The sequence below is a fragment of the Phalacrocorax carbo genome, chromosome 11, assembly GCF_963921805.1.
Source record: "Phalacrocorax carbo chromosome 11, bPhaCar2.1, whole genome shotgun sequence".
In the NCBI taxonomy this organism is placed as follows: domain Eukaryota; kingdom Metazoa; phylum Chordata; class Aves; order Suliformes; family Phalacrocoracidae; genus Phalacrocorax; species Phalacrocorax carbo.
Genome location: NC_087523.1, coordinates 20941935 through 20959844, shown reverse-complemented (window position 1 = coordinate 20959844; position 17910 = coordinate 20941935). Strand labels below are relative to the sequence as shown.

General features: G+C 45.4%; 1 protein-coding gene across 1 annotated transcript in view; it reads right to left on the bottom strand.

The window, feature by feature from the left end:
• ALG13 (ALG13 UDP-N-acetylglucosaminyltransferase subunit) overlaps nt 1–7732 on the bottom strand; it is a 30978-nt gene extending 23246 nt beyond the window's left edge. The window contains exons 1-8 of the mRNA XM_064463583.1: nt 7544–7732; nt 7051–7213; nt 6687–6825; nt 4910–5006; nt 3004–3465; nt 2548–2631; nt 1641–1691; nt 896–942 (exon numbers count right to left, since the gene is read on the bottom strand). Of these exons, the coding sequence (XP_064319653.1) occupies nt 896–942; nt 1641–1691; nt 2548–2631; nt 3004–3465; nt 4910–5006; nt 6687–6825; nt 7051–7213; nt 7544–7624 (1124 nt within the window). The 5' untranslated portion in view covers nt 7625–7732. The remainder of the gene's footprint in view (nt 1–895; nt 943–1640; nt 1692–2547; nt 2632–3003; nt 3466–4909; nt 5007–6686; nt 6826–7050; nt 7214–7543) is intronic.
• Nucleotides 7733–17910: the final 10178 nt, after the last annotated feature.

The window sequence follows — 17910 nt, the reverse complement described above, 5'->3', positions numbered from 1 at the left end:
AAAAACAAGACTTGAAAAAGCACACTTTTAGAACTGTATTATCAATACGTTTGCAGGGAGCTGTTTAGAGAATCCACTGTTGGTTTATAAACAAATCAAGTGGAATACTCTCCCTGGTAAATGAATGCTACCATACAGCAACAGCTAGGTGAGCAAACACCACCCATCTTAGGGGAAAAAAAATCATCAGGGAAAGACCATTATAGTCAGTCATAGATTAGGTCAGGTACCTTATGCTTATGGCAAGGTACTCAGACACTGAGACAATTAAGTCTAAGTGATTTAGTCACCCTGCAAAAGGATTAAAGCCTCAGTACAGGGAACTAGTAACTCCTGCAAAATTTCAGTTTGTTCCTTTAGTACTAGAACAGAACAGGCCTGCAAAGGGAGGGTTCTCCTACTACTGGAGAGCCACATTGCCTGTTACGGGCTAGCAGCCTTTTTAGTAAGGCAGAAGCACCTGTGCAGGCTTATGTTATCTTTGAAATAAACATCAGGGCAGGGCAAGTTCTCCTCACTACTGGAGTTTTCTTGAAAACCTACATGAGTTTTAGTCATGCTTATAACTACCACACAGTGTTTCCACTACACACAGCTCCTTGTTTTTTCCCCATTTTCCATCCTTCAGCCACTAGAAGGAAACACTTTGGAGTCTAACATTAGCAAAAAAGATAACAAACATAGCTGGAAACCACCCCTGCCCTTATATCCACACCATGAGAACAGGGGCTGTGATGGCACCCATTTACATGTTAGTTTAATTAATTTTGTTAGGGTAGCATTTCTCGCCATGTTTCACACATTAGTATCTCAGCAACAAACAAATAAAAGGTTCTGGGGCCAGAACCCAAACACCATCAAATCAAAAACAAAGCGAAACTTAAGAGACACTTACTTGTACATCACTGATAAAGCACTCATTTCCAGCTGGGCAGCACTTTCCTATGTAACATTATGAGATTACATGAGATATCAAGATCAACACCGAGAACTCTATTCTAGCTCTCTGTAATATTAAAATATCTAACCAAACTTATCAGTTTGTTAAGCCAAACAATCAATTCACTGAGAGCTGAGATACTAGGATCTCCAGGAAAAAAAGTCTGCAGCACAGGATGGCCATAATTACCAAGCAGAGTAAAATGGAGCTAGTTCTGGCAGAGAGTCTTAAACACATCAGTCAAGATATGTTTCTTTAGTTAAAAGCACTGTTTTTGTTTCAGAGACTGCTGCATTCAACACAGTTATTGGTTTAAGTCTAAAGAAATGGAAGTTTGAACTCTAGTATTCAAACCTGGGGTAAAGGAGGAAGGGACTGCCAAGCCTGATGTTTGGTGTGAGGTACACTGCATATTTTGCTTTCTCCTTCCTAGAGAATTGCGGTTATGAGTAAGGCCCACAAGAGGCCTCTGGTCTGGACTGCTCCTTTGCACCAACACAAATTCCCCACTAAAACTGATACTGTTTACAGATGCGAATATTCAGTACAAAAACCCATTCTATTACCTATGCAAATGAGACGCCACGATTGGGTTCTATCTAAAAAACTCCAAACCACCGCATTTTAAACCATCACCTAATTACTTTCCTGTTCCAGTCTCCTCAACTTTTAATCTCGACAAGTATTAGATCAGTCTTACCTTTGGATCTCCTAGTCGTTCAAGGTATTTCTCGAATGATCCTTCCACATACTATGGACAAAACAAAGAAGAAAAATATAAAAACTTAGCCTAACAGAAAGCAAAGTTAAACCTAAATGTTATGGCATACGTTACTAGTTGTCAAACGGGGTGGGGAGGGGGGCAGGGCAGGGGCTGAGGGCACAGACACCAAATTTGGGACTAGCCTGCCAATTCCTGTCATTTTTGGGTTCTGAAGGGCTGAGGTCTGACATGTCACATGGACAACAGGAAAAGTATGGCTTCAGCTGCTCCTTGCCTTAAGAGCAATGGCACCAACATGGAAATAGCAAGAGATCCTAAAAATATTAAGGGCATGACTCACCTCCCTCCTAGATTAGATTAAGCCCACCAAAAAAACCCAAACACCATCCCAACACCACACCATGTCCGCACAAACCACCACACACAAAACCAACCAAGAAAAAAAAAACAACAATCCCCAAACCATGACTTTACACAATGACTAAACACACTCTGGAGTTTTCCACCACCTTTTGATGTTTTATTTCTTACTCCAAAATCCTACATGTTTTCTACCTACTAAATTCTGCAATGCTTGCTCCACAGAGAATATACTACACAAATGACTGTCACCCCACTGGTTACTTGGGTATTAGTAACTTGCTCCATTTCAGGAGCTTCAGAAACATCAAGTCAAATAAAACTTGCGTGACTACAACTCAAGTAAGGTAAGCAAGCAATCACCTTGCCATTTCTCTTCTCTTACATGCATCAAGCCTGGCAAAGCATGACGCGTTTTCAGTGTGTATGCTTATGTGGATATGCTTATGGCTATGCCGCTCACCCCCTCCCACGTTACTTCCTAACTATGCGTGCAAAGCTGCCTAACATACACGCTACTTACAGATTCAAACTTAGGCTGGTGTTGCCTCATGAACAAGACACAAGCTTTCCTAATTTCCACGTGATGAATTTGAGATGAAAACAGCTGAAAAAATAATGGTTTGAAGAATGAAGGAGAAATTTGCAGAGTTTAACTTATGCTTCACATTAGGCTTGTTTTACTCACCGCTTACCTAGACTAACACCACCGCAAAACACTTCCCAAGGCAGGGAGAGGGGACCCTGCCCTCCACAAGCCGCCGGGGGGAGAAGCTGAGGAAAGCCCAAGTGACCCGGCAGCCGCCCCCACACGCATGCCCGCCCGCAGCACCTCACTTTGGCACCCACGAGGGGTCCCCAGGAGCATCACCCTCCCACCCACCCAACCCCCTCTGCCGCGGGCGGCCACCTCCCGCCCTGCCAGCGCCGCCGAGGGCCTGAGGCGCCCCGGCTCCCGGAGCCCATTACCGGCGCCCACCTGCTCCGAGACGGCTCGGAAGAGGCAGGAGGCGTCCTTGGCCGTCATCTTGCGGTAGAGCCCCAGGCTGCCCAGGTACTCGTCCATGGCCACCTCGCCGAAGGACTTCTGCCCGAAGTACTTCTTCCAGCCCTTCTGCATCCTCCCCGGGCGGCAAAGGCGGCAGCGGCTGAAGCGGGAGACGGGCGCTCCGCGGCGCGTGGCGGCTGCCGCTGCTGCTAATGAGGGGCCGCGCCCAGCGCGCCCACCTGCGCCCAGCGCGCGCGGCATGGCGTGGCGTGGCACGGCACACCCGGCGTGGGGCGGCGCGACCCCCAGCATCCCCCTTCTCGCCAGGCACGGCCACGGCCACCCGCGGGGCGCCCCTCCGAGCCTCACCCGCCCCCGTCCCGGCGCAGCTGGGCCCGGCTCCCTTCCCCAGCGAGCCCGCGGGAGCTGCCGCCCGCAGCAGCCGCAGCCATTTTAAGAGCCCCAAATACCTGTCCCGCTCTGCCCCCGGCGCCTGCAGGGGCTGTCCCAGCGCGGCGCCGTCGTGCTCCTCCAGCCCCCGCCAGCTGCGGCGGGGGTGGGCGCGACAAGCCGCCGTGAGCCCCGGCGAGGCGCCGAGCGAGTCCTTGCTAAGCTAGCTCCTTCCAGCTTCATTGCGTGACTGGAACTAGTGGAAAAATCAGTCAAATGGTTATTAAAAATTTCCTGGGACATTCCTGCGTGCTCCCGGACTGGGGAGAAGCTGCTAGCGGTACACCTGAAACAACAATAGCTCTTTAAAAATCGTTTAAGGAAGTTAAAATCGTAGTTGCTTCTTACAAAGTGCTCAGGGAAAACTTTGGGGATCAGCAAAAATCACTCTTGCGCATCGGTGCAGCATGATTTATTCCACATACAGCCCTTGTACTTGACTTGATGAGGCAAATGCCTTTAAGTACGTTTAACTTGCTAGTAAGAACTGCACTCTCAGATGCACCGATTCAGGTGTTCCTTGTTTTAAGCAACAGCAACACAAAACCTCCAAATTATGTACTTGCAGGATGGGCAATTAGCACCAACTAAGCATTTATACAATGTTAAGTTTAAGCCCCCTCTGTTTTTCAAAATATTTACTTTAACAAATTGATGGTAGCATCAACACAGCTGACAATTTCAACCCTTTAAATGGTGAGCTCCATCCATCAGCGTCAAACACTGCACTTTACAGAAGCACAAACTAAGTAATGATGGGATAACACCGTGTAAATGGCCCGATTGTACTGTCAACCCCGTTTCTCTCCTATAGGCCAGGTTTTACTGTAGGAGTAAATCACCCCAAACCAGGCCCCTCAGTTGGTGTGTGGCAGTTTGACAGCAGGTTTGCAGCACTTGACTTTTCCCTCCCAGATTCACCACATGCCCCTTCCCTTTTAAAGAGGCTTAAATATCTCACTTATAAAATTCTCTCTTCAGGGCTTCTGTAAAACACAGGAAACGAGAGCCGAAGGCATCTGCTTGTTTGCAGGACATCCCAGGAACAGCAACGAGGACAACTTATTTCCAGTAGTACTGGGTAAATATGGTCAAAAGACCACTATGTATATGCCGTGCCTGTTAAGAAGTAACTTAGCTTGTCGTCCTCACTGGAGTTACCAACCCAGTGCAGATTTTGTGATGTAAATTATTTGTCTGTCCAAGAAACTAGACAGTTCATACTCCCCCCAGCCTTGCTGGCACTCTGCTCTTTTAACCAGAAAGCTAGATGACTTTAAACTGGCACTAAACAGGAAACCATTTAATGTCAGTTACTATTAACAGACATCTGCTTTGAACGTTTGTCCCAGTCGGTGGACTTTTAAGTATGGAAGGCCTCACTAGGAAAGGAAAAAGGTTTTATTCTGACACTTTTATTCCTCTGCATTGTTTATTGAAACCCAACAACTGTATCCAAGAACAAAGCAAACTTTTCTGGGCGTCCAGGAGGAAAAGGTTTCAAAGTTGACAAGTCCATCGACTGCAGTGTGTCCACAAGAGTGCTGCAAAAATAGACCAAAACCAAAAATTAAAAAAAAAAAACCCAAACACAATCCATCCCAAAGGGAAATTTTTTCTTCACAAAATTTTTTCTATTCATACATAATCCTTTAGCATGGAAACAAAAATAAGGACATATATTGAATGGAAGAAGAGACCCCACAAACCAGCTGGCTGCAACCATCGCTGGCCAATAGGCAGCATTGCTGAGGTCACACTTCGACCTATCCCACAGCTTTCACAACCTCAGCTCTTAGCTTTTTATTCTTCTGCGGTTGCAATGTTGGGAGACTGGACAAGATTTGAGGATATTCACCATAAGCCACACCAGAAAAATCATCCTATTTGAACATGTGGCATAGTTCTCCACTTAACACATAGCCAGAAAAACCAGCTATACCAACCTGTTAGTTTGCTCTTATCAGGCTGCAAATAAGGCTCAAATGCTAGGCAGTGTTCAACAAAAAGAAATAAAAATTCCTTCCTGCCTCCAAAACTGTCAGCAGCACTGAGGTAAGTTTAAGCAACTTGCCCAACAGAAATGAATGACAGGCCTACTCTTTGCAGAAGGTTCTTCTGAAATATACGAAATCCTACTTGCAGGGCAAAGGAATAAGATGCAGACTAAACAATGGGAGTTGCATTTCCTCTGTTATTTATAGAGTGACAAATAATAAATAAATAAATAGAAAACAGTAAGATGTAGTCAAATCAAGAGAGCAAATAAAACTAACAGGAGCAAGGATGAACTGGCTGGGGCTTTTGTTGTTGTTGGGATTTTTTTTGCAGGGTGGGATTGCTTGGTGGTTTGGGTTGTTGGGTTTTTTTTCCCTGAAGTGACAGGCAGCAGATCTGTGAAACTTCTTGTCAGAGGATGTGATGGTCAAAAGGGCCCTCTGCATAAGCACTTGGAAGACAGAGCTGTTCAAAGTTACTAACCAGACAGTACCTGATTTAGGAATCCCCCTGATCAAAGTAATTAAGAGCATTAGAGGGAAAGTAATACAAGGAAGTAGCACATGTCCTTGCCCTGATTCTACTCTTGGGTGGGCATCTGCATATGGCCGCTACAATAGGATACTGAGCTACATGGACTCCGGATCTGTATCAGTAAGGCCAGTCTTATGTTTTGTTTTAAATACTCCAGATACTTTCAGTTTCATTATATCAGTACATCTATACAATCAACTTTACTGCCCTTTACAAGGAAAATCCATGTAGCAAAATGATGAAATGGAGGAATAAGTCTGCAGGAAGAGTTTATTCCTTATGGCTCATGTTTACAAACTGATGGTCTGGGTTGTATTCTTTTTAGACTTTGAAAAATAATCAAACAACTAGTGAGAAAGAGCAGAAAAAGAGAGAAGCTGTTAGATGCCTCTAGGATGCTACCTGCCTGTTCCAAATTCAACTACTTCTATTTGGTTTAAATTACTCTTCTTTCAATCTGAATACATGTGCCCTCAAAGAAAGAAGAAAGTTAGAGAGAGTCATGGTCAAAAGGCTTGGTAAGTTTCGTAAATTGTTAACCTATCCACTATGGAAAATCTCCCTTGCAAACAAATAGTCATTACAGAGAAGGATGTAAATTTTCTTGTCACGTTCTCAGTGCTGTGGTAACCCAGAGCGATGGTGCTGTGAGCACTGCGTGTTCAGCCAGGACAGCCACAGCCGCTCTGTACCTGCAATTACAGTAGAGCACGTGCCCATCTCTGTGGAGCTGTTTTGCCAGTTCAAGCTGGTGGTTGTTCATCAGCTTTTCGTTTATTACTACTATTAGTGGTTTTCCTTTTTCTAGAGTCTCCAGGCAGCTACCTGCACCTACAGAAGAAACAGAAAACACGATGAGTTTTTCCCGACAGATGAAATATCACCCTGCTTGCAGTTGAAACACAGGGGGCTCCCGAAGGTGAACATCCAACCATCCAGCTCTAGCTGTGGACGTGGACATTCAATGCCAGACCAGCCCCGAGCCGCAGAGGGGCAACCTTCACGCAGCCGACTTCTTCTGCCCCCAGGAGCACAGGCAAACAAAGGGGGCTCTACCTGCGTGGCTGATGACCAGGTCCGCCTCCCGCAGGTCCTCGGCCAGCGACTCCTTGAAGCGGAAGGCTTCCACCGCCAAGGCCGGGCTGCTGCACAGCTCCGGCTCCAGCGCTCCCCGCCCGACCTGCAGCACCAGCTTCTCGTAGCCGCGGCTCTGCAGCACCTGGGATGGGCGGGTGGGAGGCTGCGTGCGGGTACCCGGGGCGGGCACCGGGGCGCCTGGCCCCGCTCCCACTTACCCCGGCCCGGCGGCCGCTAAACCGCTCTCCCCTCGTCCCCACTTTCCTCCTCCTCGTCCCCACTATCCTCCTCCTCCTCCGCCACCTCAAGCCACTCCCCACAGAACGCCAGCCACAGCCACCCCCGGTCCCTCACCCCCTCAGACAGCCCCGGGAATCACGGGCGGGACGGGGGAGGCGGGACAGCTCCGAGCGCGCAGGCGCGGCGGGCAGGCCGTGCAGCGGCCGCCGAGCCGGGCTCTTCGCCGTCTCACCTGCAGGGCCGCGGGGGAGCAGACGGTCGCGATCAGGTCGTCGAAGCTGGTGGTGCCCACGGTGACAAAAACGGACTTCATGGCTGGCGACCACCCCCTCGTCGCCGGTCCGCGGGCGGGGAGCCGCCAGAGGGCGCCGCGCGCCGCCCGCTCGCCGCAGCGCTCCGCAAAATGGCTGCCGGGCTGAGGGGGCGGTTTGGCGGGCGGGGGGACACGCCTTCTTCCCCTGCACGGCCGCCGCGGCTGGGCCCGCTGCCTCCGCCCAGGCGGGCGGCGGGACGGGGCCGGTGCCCGCACGGTTGTTCCCGGTGCCACAGGGCAGCCGGACCCGCCGCAGGGGTGCGGGACTTGTAGGGAGGGCGCCCGCTCTAACGAGTCCACCCGCCGGCAGCGTTCCGTCACCTCAGCGTGGTAGCCGTCAGTGTCTCAATTATTTAGGCTTTCAGAGAAGGGGGGAAAAAAAAGTAACCGTAATTTGGAAAAGGAATTCAGAAAGTTTTGCTCTCCACATGTTATTTTAGCGCTCGGGGCACAGATCACTGTAACTGAGAGCCTGACTGAGGCCAGGTGCTGATCTTGGGATACCTGTTATATCCTGTCTCTTCTGTAACCCCAAATTCAGGAATTTGGCTGGATTGCCAGTCCTCCTTATATCCAGCTTTAGATAATAAACTGCATAAATGCAGTGATTCAGCAGGACTCAATCACTACATCCTCCAGGATTACAGCAGCTGCTCTAAGCACCAAGAGAAGAAAGAGAAGCCCTCCGCTCCGGACTAGGAGATGCATTAGCTCTATGTACTTGTAGAGCAGGGAAGTGATCCAGTCACCAACCTGGAGGTATTTAAAAGACATGTAGATGTGGAGCTTAGGGACGCAGTTTAGTGGTGGGCTTGGCAGTGCTGCATTAATGGTTGGACTTGATTTTAAGGGTCATTTCCAACCTAAACAACTCCGATTCTATGTTCACAGCCTGCCATTCCCATAGCATGGCCACAGTTACCTTTGCCTTATAGACCAACTGACCTGAGCTAGGCATGGGATTACCCAGTCTGGCCCGGGCCTCCCACAGCACTTCTCTGTGGGAATAACATCACGAAAGGACAGTAGCAAATGATGCTTTGGAGGAGAGAGTGATGTTTCAGATGAGTGTTGCCTGAAGCAGTGCTGCATTGGGTCCTGTAATGGCAGCCCAAGAGCGATGGGCTGATACATCCCCTTGAGCACTGGGCCTCACTGGGGGACACGCTTCACTTCTGGTCAGAGCATCACCTGGGGACGTGGCATAGCACTGCAGAGCAGAGGCATGGGATACAAGCCTGCCTTCAAATGACCCAAGACAGGAGAAGATTGCATACATTTCTATCAGTGGGTAAGCTGGGGTGGTTTTGCTGTGTTGATACCCATCCACTGATGCCACAGGGATTGGTGAAGATGGGAGACAGAAGGAAAGGAGACAAATATAGCTTGAACTCTGCATTCTATTTCAGGGTTCTCTAAACAAAATAATTCTGGCTATGTATGTACACTGTGTCCACTCCCCCAAAAATCCCAGAAATTCTGCAAACTCCAGTAGAAACTGCTGTCTGCTGGCTTAGTTGATTCCAGGAAGTCAGACATAAAAATTACTTGGCCTAAGTAGATGAATCTGTCACAAAAGCTGAGATCACAACTCAAGGAAAACCCTGAAAGTGAGACTGAAATCCAGGCTAGGAGCTGATTCCTCCTGGTTTCTTTTTATCACTTTGCCACTGACCAGTGCTAGCCCCCTTGAGGGGTGCTCATCTTTTCTGTTTCTCCACCTGCAAGACAGTGTTTAGCAATGTATCTCCTCTAAATGATACTGGAGATGATTATGTTTCTTTAGAGGTGATTATCTTAATGTGGAAAGAATGGCGTCTTTTAAAAATCTTCACTGTAGCAAATTTGTAAAGACATTGGATATTGTTTTTGCCTACCCTCCTTCCCTTGGCCTCTTGAAAGATACATTCTTAGCATCATTGAATACAGGTAGGTTCCCCCTCCACCCTATTGCTCTTTCTCTAAGCACAGATCTTTCTGATGCTGTTTCAGGCTGGTCTTACTACCTTCTTACGACGACTGAGGAAAAGTACTCCCTTGAGCAAAGGCATGTGAGCTCACTGTGGAATGTGATCATAAGAGCCAAGGGACAGGACATCAGGCAGGAGCTGAGGCTGGAGATGAAGTCACTTTCTGAAAAACAAAAATGCTGTTCAGTGCTAAACCACATTACAGAATCCCAGCATCTCAGAATGGTAAGGGTTGGAAGGGACCTCTGGAGATCATCCCGTCCCACCCCCTGCTTGAGCAGGCACCCCCAGAGCAGGGGCACAGGACCGTGTCCAGGCAGGGTGTGAATGTCTCCAGGGAAGGGACCCCACAGCCTCTCTGGGCAGCCTGTTCCTCTGCTCTGTCATGCTCAAAGAAGTTTTTCCTCATGTTCATGTGGAACTTCCTGTGTTCCAACTTGTGCCCATTGCCCCTTGGCCTGTCGTTGGGCACCACTGAAAAGAGTCTGGTCCATCCTCCTGACACCCGCCCTTTAGATATTTATAAGCATTGGTAAGATCCCACCTCAGTCTTCTCTTTTTCAGGCTGAACAAAACCAGGTCTCTCAGCCTTTCCTATTCAATTGCAAAGGTTAAGGCACCAATAAATGTATTATTTCAGGTACATTTCCCCTTTGTGATGAAGACTTGTGGTGGGGGAGGGATAACATTATATTTTCCAAAAAATCCAAACATTAAATCTGTTAGCACAGTCTCATCCACTGAAGGCTAAGAGTAACCCCTTAGAAGTTGCATAAACTGAACTAGCAGTTTTATTTCTTAATTGCCAATGTAAGAGAATGTACAATTCTACAAAAAGCTACTCAAGTTAGACATCTAAATCTAGTTATTCCCTGAATTAAATTTAATAGATGAGGTCATATCAGTATATGCTACTGAGTGCTCAAAAAAAGATGCAGAAAAGATGTAGCTGTCTTGAGGATACCTCTGATTGCCATGTTAATGGCTCATTCACAATGCTCATTAGCCCCCTATTGCTTTCATTTAGCATAATGAGCCACACTGAAATGTATTTATTTTTTGATTAAAGCAAACAGTGCTGACAGCAGACATGGCCAGGGGGAGGCAGGCACTTTATCTGGGGAAAATGCTGTAGAGCAAAATACTGTCAGAGTCGTGAGTGCACAGGGCTTTGGTGGCTCTGACCAGCCTCACCCAGCTCTTATTGCTCTCCCTCAGGAGGAGGAAGCCAGGCAAAGACCCCACCAACAGGGCACAGTCTGACCACACTGGAGAATAGGAACCAGAGCAGTGGCAGCAATGGGTCCAGCGACCATCAGGCAAATACAAGGTAACAAGTCATTTCCAAGGTCAATCCAGGAAACTCAAAAGCAGTTCAGGAGTAGAACTAGCAGCAAGGACACCTACAATTCACCTCTCTCCTCCCAGCAGGAGAGAGATGTGGACCTGTTGGAGCAGGCCCAGGGATGATGATCAGGGGACTGGAGCACCTCCACTGTGTGGGCAGGCTGGGAGAGTTGGGGTTGTTCAGCCTGGAGAAGAGAAGGTTCCAGGGAGACCCCATTGCAGCCAGGACTTAAAGGGGGCCTACAGGAAAGATGGGGAGGTACTGTTCATCAGGGAGTGTAGTGATAGGACAAGGGGTAATGGTTTTAATCTGGAAGAGGAAGATTTAGATTAGACATCAAGAAATTTCTTACTGTAAGTGTGGTGAGACACCGGAAGAGGTTGCCCAGAGAGGCGGTAGATGCCCCCTCCATGGAAGTGTGCAAGGCCAGGCTCAATGGGGCTTTGAGCAACCTGATCTAGTAAAAGGTGCCCCTGCCCAGGGTAGGGGGCTAGAACTAGATGATCTTTAAAGTCCCTTCCAAACCATTCTATGACTCTACTTAAAGCCTGAGCTTAAAAGAAGTCACCATTAGAGGGTGTGTGTGTAAGCCTCAGCTGAGGCTGCTCAGGGCAATTAAGACCTATTAGTGAAGTTGGGGCCCTGACAACAGATGGATAGGAAGGTGGGCTTTGGGATGAAAGGGAGGATGCCAAATTGTTCAGGTGTGTCAGAGATGAGGGTCAGCACATGTGTAAATCTTTGTAAGAAAAGGTAGGCACAGGATAATTAACTGATTGTATTTTTTTTTGTGATGAGGAGGATAGAATTTAAATATATTGGAATGTTTTCCTGTTTATACAATTATTTTATATTATGTTAATTACAGTTGTTTAGGAAATTACTGTTCATTTGTAACTAAAGCGCTGTAACTTACCACATGCATGCTCTTACTTTGCCAAAATTGAAAAATAAACTCACCATCGTGGTAAGTCCACACATTCATTCTGCAGTTAGAACAAGTTTGCAGTGGTTGCCATTGTACCTCAGCTGTGGCCTTGCTTTCAGCCGTCCACTCATATCTTAGAGTTCCTATAAGGTAAGGCACTCTCAAGAAAACATTCCATGCATGAGCAGCAACTTGCTCACACTCTCACTGTTTGCTCCCTCAAATTTCAGCAGAATAAAATGTGTACTTAGAAAAATTAAGACACTTTGAATAATACTAGTCTTCCTAACCCTCAAGTGAGAGGGGAACTTGAGTACAGTCTGCATAGTACCACGAGTTAAACTCCTGTATCTAGGTTTGCTCCGACTGTTAATGTTTGCATACAGAAAAACTTACTCTTCCAGTCAATGGGTGGCCACCTGGCAGTGTTTTTTAAACTCTGCTTAGTTATTCCTGTCAGTGCTTCAGGGTTAAATTAAATGTTGGGCGTTTTAGGAGAATGACATGTTAGGTAACAATAAACCGATGCAGCTCAAGAGAAAACCAGATTCACTGACCTTTTCTTACTCTTAAGAACTCATTTCTGTGTGATCAAAGGACTGCTCAAAGGGAGGAAAGCATACTACTCTTCTTCCAAAGTGTGAAAGGCCTGACTGCATAAGGGCATGGTACTTCAAGTTTCGAGGACAGCTGACCATGCTCAGCAGTTTGCAAAAACAGACTTAATGTTACTAGCATGTCTTTCAGTTTTCTTAATCAAAAATGTCCAGGAGTGAGTGGGCACCTGTCAACAGGGAGTCCTTAAAATGAATCTCTTTTATCATTCCTTGTGGAAGATGTTATATACAGTCTTGTTTGAAATAAGGGTTAAAACAGCTCTTACTAAATAAAGTATGTTCAGGATCATGGCACATCAGGTTTTGCATTTGATTCTTTTGCTTTATTGTATCAGTGCTGAATTTTACTTCTACAGGACCCTGTTTTGCTCATTTGCTTCCTAGAATGAAGAGAATTCAGTAATTGCTAGAATGATTTTTGTGGTATGGAGCAGGTCTGTGGGATTTCAGTTTGGTATTTTCCATGTGTCACTGAAAGTCAGTTTCCTCTGCAGCTTGTACTCCCAGCATCATGCTGTATAGGGACTAGAAGAACAAAATACTCACAGGTAACATTGCAGTGACTTAAATTTGCATTGGAGTTTTCACTGGAGGATACATTCCACTTGCACATTGAATAAGTCTTGTTAGGGTGATTTCAGACTAAAGAGAAAAGGGAAAGCCATCCATAATAGGACTCAAGCCTATGCTAACTTGTACGGGCTATTTCAATTAGAAGTTGTTTATGGCTTAAGTAGAATTTTGTCCATGAGTGCTTATGCTCTGGTCCTTGAGAACTATAGATCATTTGCAGAATGAGATACTTGGAGCTGATCCCTTGCAGTTTTAAGGCAGTTAAAGATCATGTAATCCAGACTTCGTGCTATGCCTTGTTTTGGGCCATTCACTGCTACCCTTGCTACAGTGCTTCTACAGGTACTCATACAACCACATAGTGATCTGGTTCAGAGAACTGATCTGCCAGGAAAGTGATTTGTTTGCAGTTAGACCTGTTTCTTGAGTTGCACAAGCACCTCTCCTGGCACAAGGAAGGAGACAGAATTGTGGCACCTTGGATTTAGATTGGCTTAAATGCTGGGGAATTGCACCGATGTCTACCTCTTCATTGTGATTAGTAGCTGTGATCACATTCCCTGAGCCATGCAGCTCAGGTGGTTGAGTGCCCATTGCCTTTGGGGCAAACCTTGTGTGAACCTGTCCCTGCTTGGGCCAGAGAGTCTCTTTTTGCAGTGCCAGTTGTTTCTCTCCAAGATATGTGTGTGTGGTATTATCAGGGACGTGCAAGAAATATGGGCTCAGTCTGACATAATGTAGTGTAAGACCACAGAGAGAGGCTAAGAAAGGGCTAAAACGGAAGATACGTTCTTGTGAGAGCTTGCTCCCATCTATGCTGTACGTGGCATAATTTATATTTTGTTATTTTCTTCCCATGACAACATCTGGGCAGGAAACTGAAGATGGCATGAGCACAAGCTGGTTTTTAAAGTCAAATGATGTATGCCTCTTGCCTTCTCCTTAGCCTTTATTTGAAGTGTTTTTTCATGGCTTGGTTTTGAGCACTGTCGTTTTGTATTCAGCTCAGCTTGCCACAGTTTGCCCTGAAAGCTCCATAATTATATTATTCTGAAGTAAGAAAATGCATGAAAATAAACTAGTCGGTTCACATCTTGGTTTCTGAAAACTACACACTGCCCTCAGTTTGCTCTTGAAGTCTAAAGATTAACTCACAATAACTCAGTAAAACTGTGTTTTATTGTTGCAATAAAACCCTGATGATCCCTCAAATGTGTGGGCTGCAGACAATGTATCAAACAATGAAGCAATCATTTAAAAATATATACCAACAGAGAGGCAGGTAAACCTGTAAGCCTACAAAGTCAGATTTTCTTTGAAGAAAAAAAACCCCAATGACTAGCTAGTTAAAATGCTACTCTGTCTTTCCTTGTATTTTGTGCAAATTGATTCCCCATTTGGCTTGTGATAGAATGGTGCAGTGCATGACATGAGGCACAAGAGGGCAATTGGACTTCTCCACTATAAATTTACATTATGTTTCAGTACTTTTTATATGTTTATGAATGTGCTAAATAAGTAAAGGTAGTCTTACTTCTATTTCTAGTTGGCTTTGTATAAATTTGAACTGAGAAAATGTTCACTTCCTTTTCTTCTCTCATTTAGATGTAGTGCTGTACTTATGACGGATGGCATTTCTGTTACCGTAGGGAACTATGAAAATTGGAGAATATTTTGGGGAATGATTCCTTCATATTACTGTGATTCAGAGATGCTTGGTCTGGGAAAATAACAGGAATGTTTGTCAGGCAAATTGAAATAATATACTATGAAATATTTCATGACAGCATTTCTACATCCTTTGAACTGTCTCTTTGTAGGCTTGTTGTTTGGCAGTGGGGCTTGTCAGGTGGCCCACAGATATACAAATGCTGAGACTGACTGCAGACAGGGAAGGGGTTGTTAGATCGCCTCTTCCTCAGCACTGACTAGCAGAAGACAAGCGCTGAAGCAGCACGGAGGAACTACTTCCACTGACTAAATATTTCACACTTCAAGTGGAAGAGGGGGAGGCTGTGGCTTAGCATGAATGAGTATTGTATCAGTCCATGATCTGACAACTCTCATGGATTTTGCTGAATTTTGCAATATTTGATGGTGTGTGTCTTGAAGCCCCAGGTTCCAGACTTACATAATTGTGATTTTTTAAGGCCTTATGCTTCTGAAGAGGAGACAGAAAATGACTCACTGAATCTTACAGCCCTGAAGACTGACACATAAATAATATTTATTACATAACTATGTATCTTTTTATGACTCCTATTTTGTTTTGTATTTAAACAGTGTCATGATTCTTTGAGACCTGATGTCTGGAAGCTCAGAGCTTACTAATTTATGAAAGTAAAGTGCTGCTGGTTTTTGCCCTGCCCATGAAGCAGGAGGTCACCTCTACACTGGGATATAGCACATACTGTTTTCAATCCTTGTTACAAGGAGTGTGGCTCAACTGATTTGTACCAGCTGTTGAACTGGATCTTTATTGATGCTTGATGCCTCTGCTAGATTTCTGTCAGGGGTAAAATGCTTGCATTAAAGAACCAGAAAATGGTCTTCATACCAAATAAAATTTCTCAAAGCTGGTAATTTCCAGTAAGTGTTGGGTATATTAGGGAGATTGTAAAGGAAATAATTTGAAGAATGGTTGCAAAACAGGCTGGTATGCAGGCGTAGGAGGGAGTGTGATCTCTGTTGCAAGGAATGTTATCCTGGCTGTGAAGGCTCCATGTGGTGATGTCTCCTGGCAACTGGTCCCTTCAGCTCCCCAGGGACTCTCTGCCTGTGACAGCCTGGCACTACTCCTTGCGCTCTGTGGAAAACACACGCCACTATTCCTGCCTACTAGCCACCAGCAAACACCTCCACAGCAGTCCACTGTGTGAACGCCCTGCCGTTTCATATTCCTGCATAATCCCTCTGACAACCAAATCTATTAAAAATTCATTTTCATCCAAGCAAATCAGACTCCCTGAAATCAATTGAGCCTTGTTCTCTGAAGGCAGCTTGTGCTGGTGCACATGTAATCAAATCCTGAGGTGGCCTTGCATACATTTTTACAAGCACTGAGATAGACTTCATGTTTCAATTATTCTTTTTGATGTGCATTTTTGAAGAAAATTAGAATATTATGCTCAATTAAACCAACAGTTTTAGATCTTTAGGAAGGAACTCTAAGTGAGCAGAGCTCCTCCCTTTTCCCAGCCAGTCCCGACTATACAAGTGCATACAAATATCTCTCTCTGCCATGCAGCATAAAAATAGGTAAGGAGGTGACCTGTGAACCCAGCCTAAATCCAGCCTTTCTCCATTTGCCTATTGTTTTCCAACAGCTGGCTCTCAGCAGCACTAGTTTATGTTGGCATTTTGAATTGCTCTTCAGAAGTCTACAGGGACACCTAAGTCAGTCCATTAATGAAGTAGAGGGATTTTGGAAGTATGTAGACTAGCTGAATGTACTCTACAGTTCATGAAAAGCTACTCTAATTCTTCCTGAAAAGAAAACAGAAGAGCACAGATGTTGGGCAAACACGATCAGTGGCGTTCATACCAGTAGAGGGCTGCCCGCATACACTGCATCGAGGGGATCAAAAGGCATCAGGCTCTGTTTTGCTCAGTTTTTCAGCACAGTATTAGCATCTTTACATTTATAATGCCTCTTTTTTCTTCTCAAGCTGACTCTCAAAACCAAAGTAAAATAGTGAAAGCACGTGAGATTCACTTCCCAGCTGATCAACAGAGATAGCCAACACAGATCTGCACAAGGCCTAAAAAATCTAATGATGTTTCATGCACGGAGCCTGCCCGTTTCCAGCAAGCCATGTTCAGAGGAACTGTACCCTCTGCATCATTCCCAAGCCTTTGCGACAGCAGCGGGGGTGCTAATAACAGTGACAGAGTCGTGATTTAGTTATCTCTCCTTGTTTGTACTAATAAGATGATAGTCAGTTTATTAATTACAAGCAGTCTAGTTTCCATTAGACATTAGGGATCAAATAGCCATTAGGTACTCGCCAAAACCACTAAGCTCGGCTTGGAGATTCTTTAACAGCTCTGTTTGGGCCACCATTTTTTTTGGCTGCATGTTCATATAGCAGTGAATCAGACCAAGAAGAATCAATACCAGAAACATCTTTGCATGCATTTCCTGTTTATGGCCTTCTTTTTACCACCAGAAATACTAGAAATATTTTATGCAGAGGCAAACCAGAAGCTTAATATTATGCAGTGAATTTCACAACGATGTGAAGATAAAAAATTGTGGGTTTTCTTTTTTAATGTCCTAGTGTCTTAATATCTATGCAGAAAGACATATAAGAGAGATATATAATCATGCTTACAATTGGAAAACTGTTTTGAGTGTGTGTGCCTGTGCACTTTACAAATATATACTCTTATTTAGGTATCAGCATATAATGATGAATCTTCCCTCAGGATTTATTGCATCATAATTCCAGGATAACATTCATCTTTTTAAAATAACTAATCTTACTAGAACATGCTCAGAAATACTAGACCAGATTAATCCCAGGTGTAATTTAACTGCTTAGACCTAAAACAGAGCTCAGTGTTACACTTGGGAGAGCCACTACTGCTGCACGCACTAATGTCAAAACAAGACTGTTTTACATTACTTTGTCCCTAGAGAAAACTTTGCTGAACTCACAATAGTCCTGTTTGCTTCATCCTGTAGCATACTTATGCATGGCTACCTGTACTTTCATCTGCAGTAACACTGCCTTTTCCTTCCCCTGATGAAACTAAGAGACGTTCAGATACTGAATGTGACTGTTCATTTACATAAGGCTTTGTGTACCAATGTTTCCTGTTAGCGGCACACTACCAAGCACTGTTCT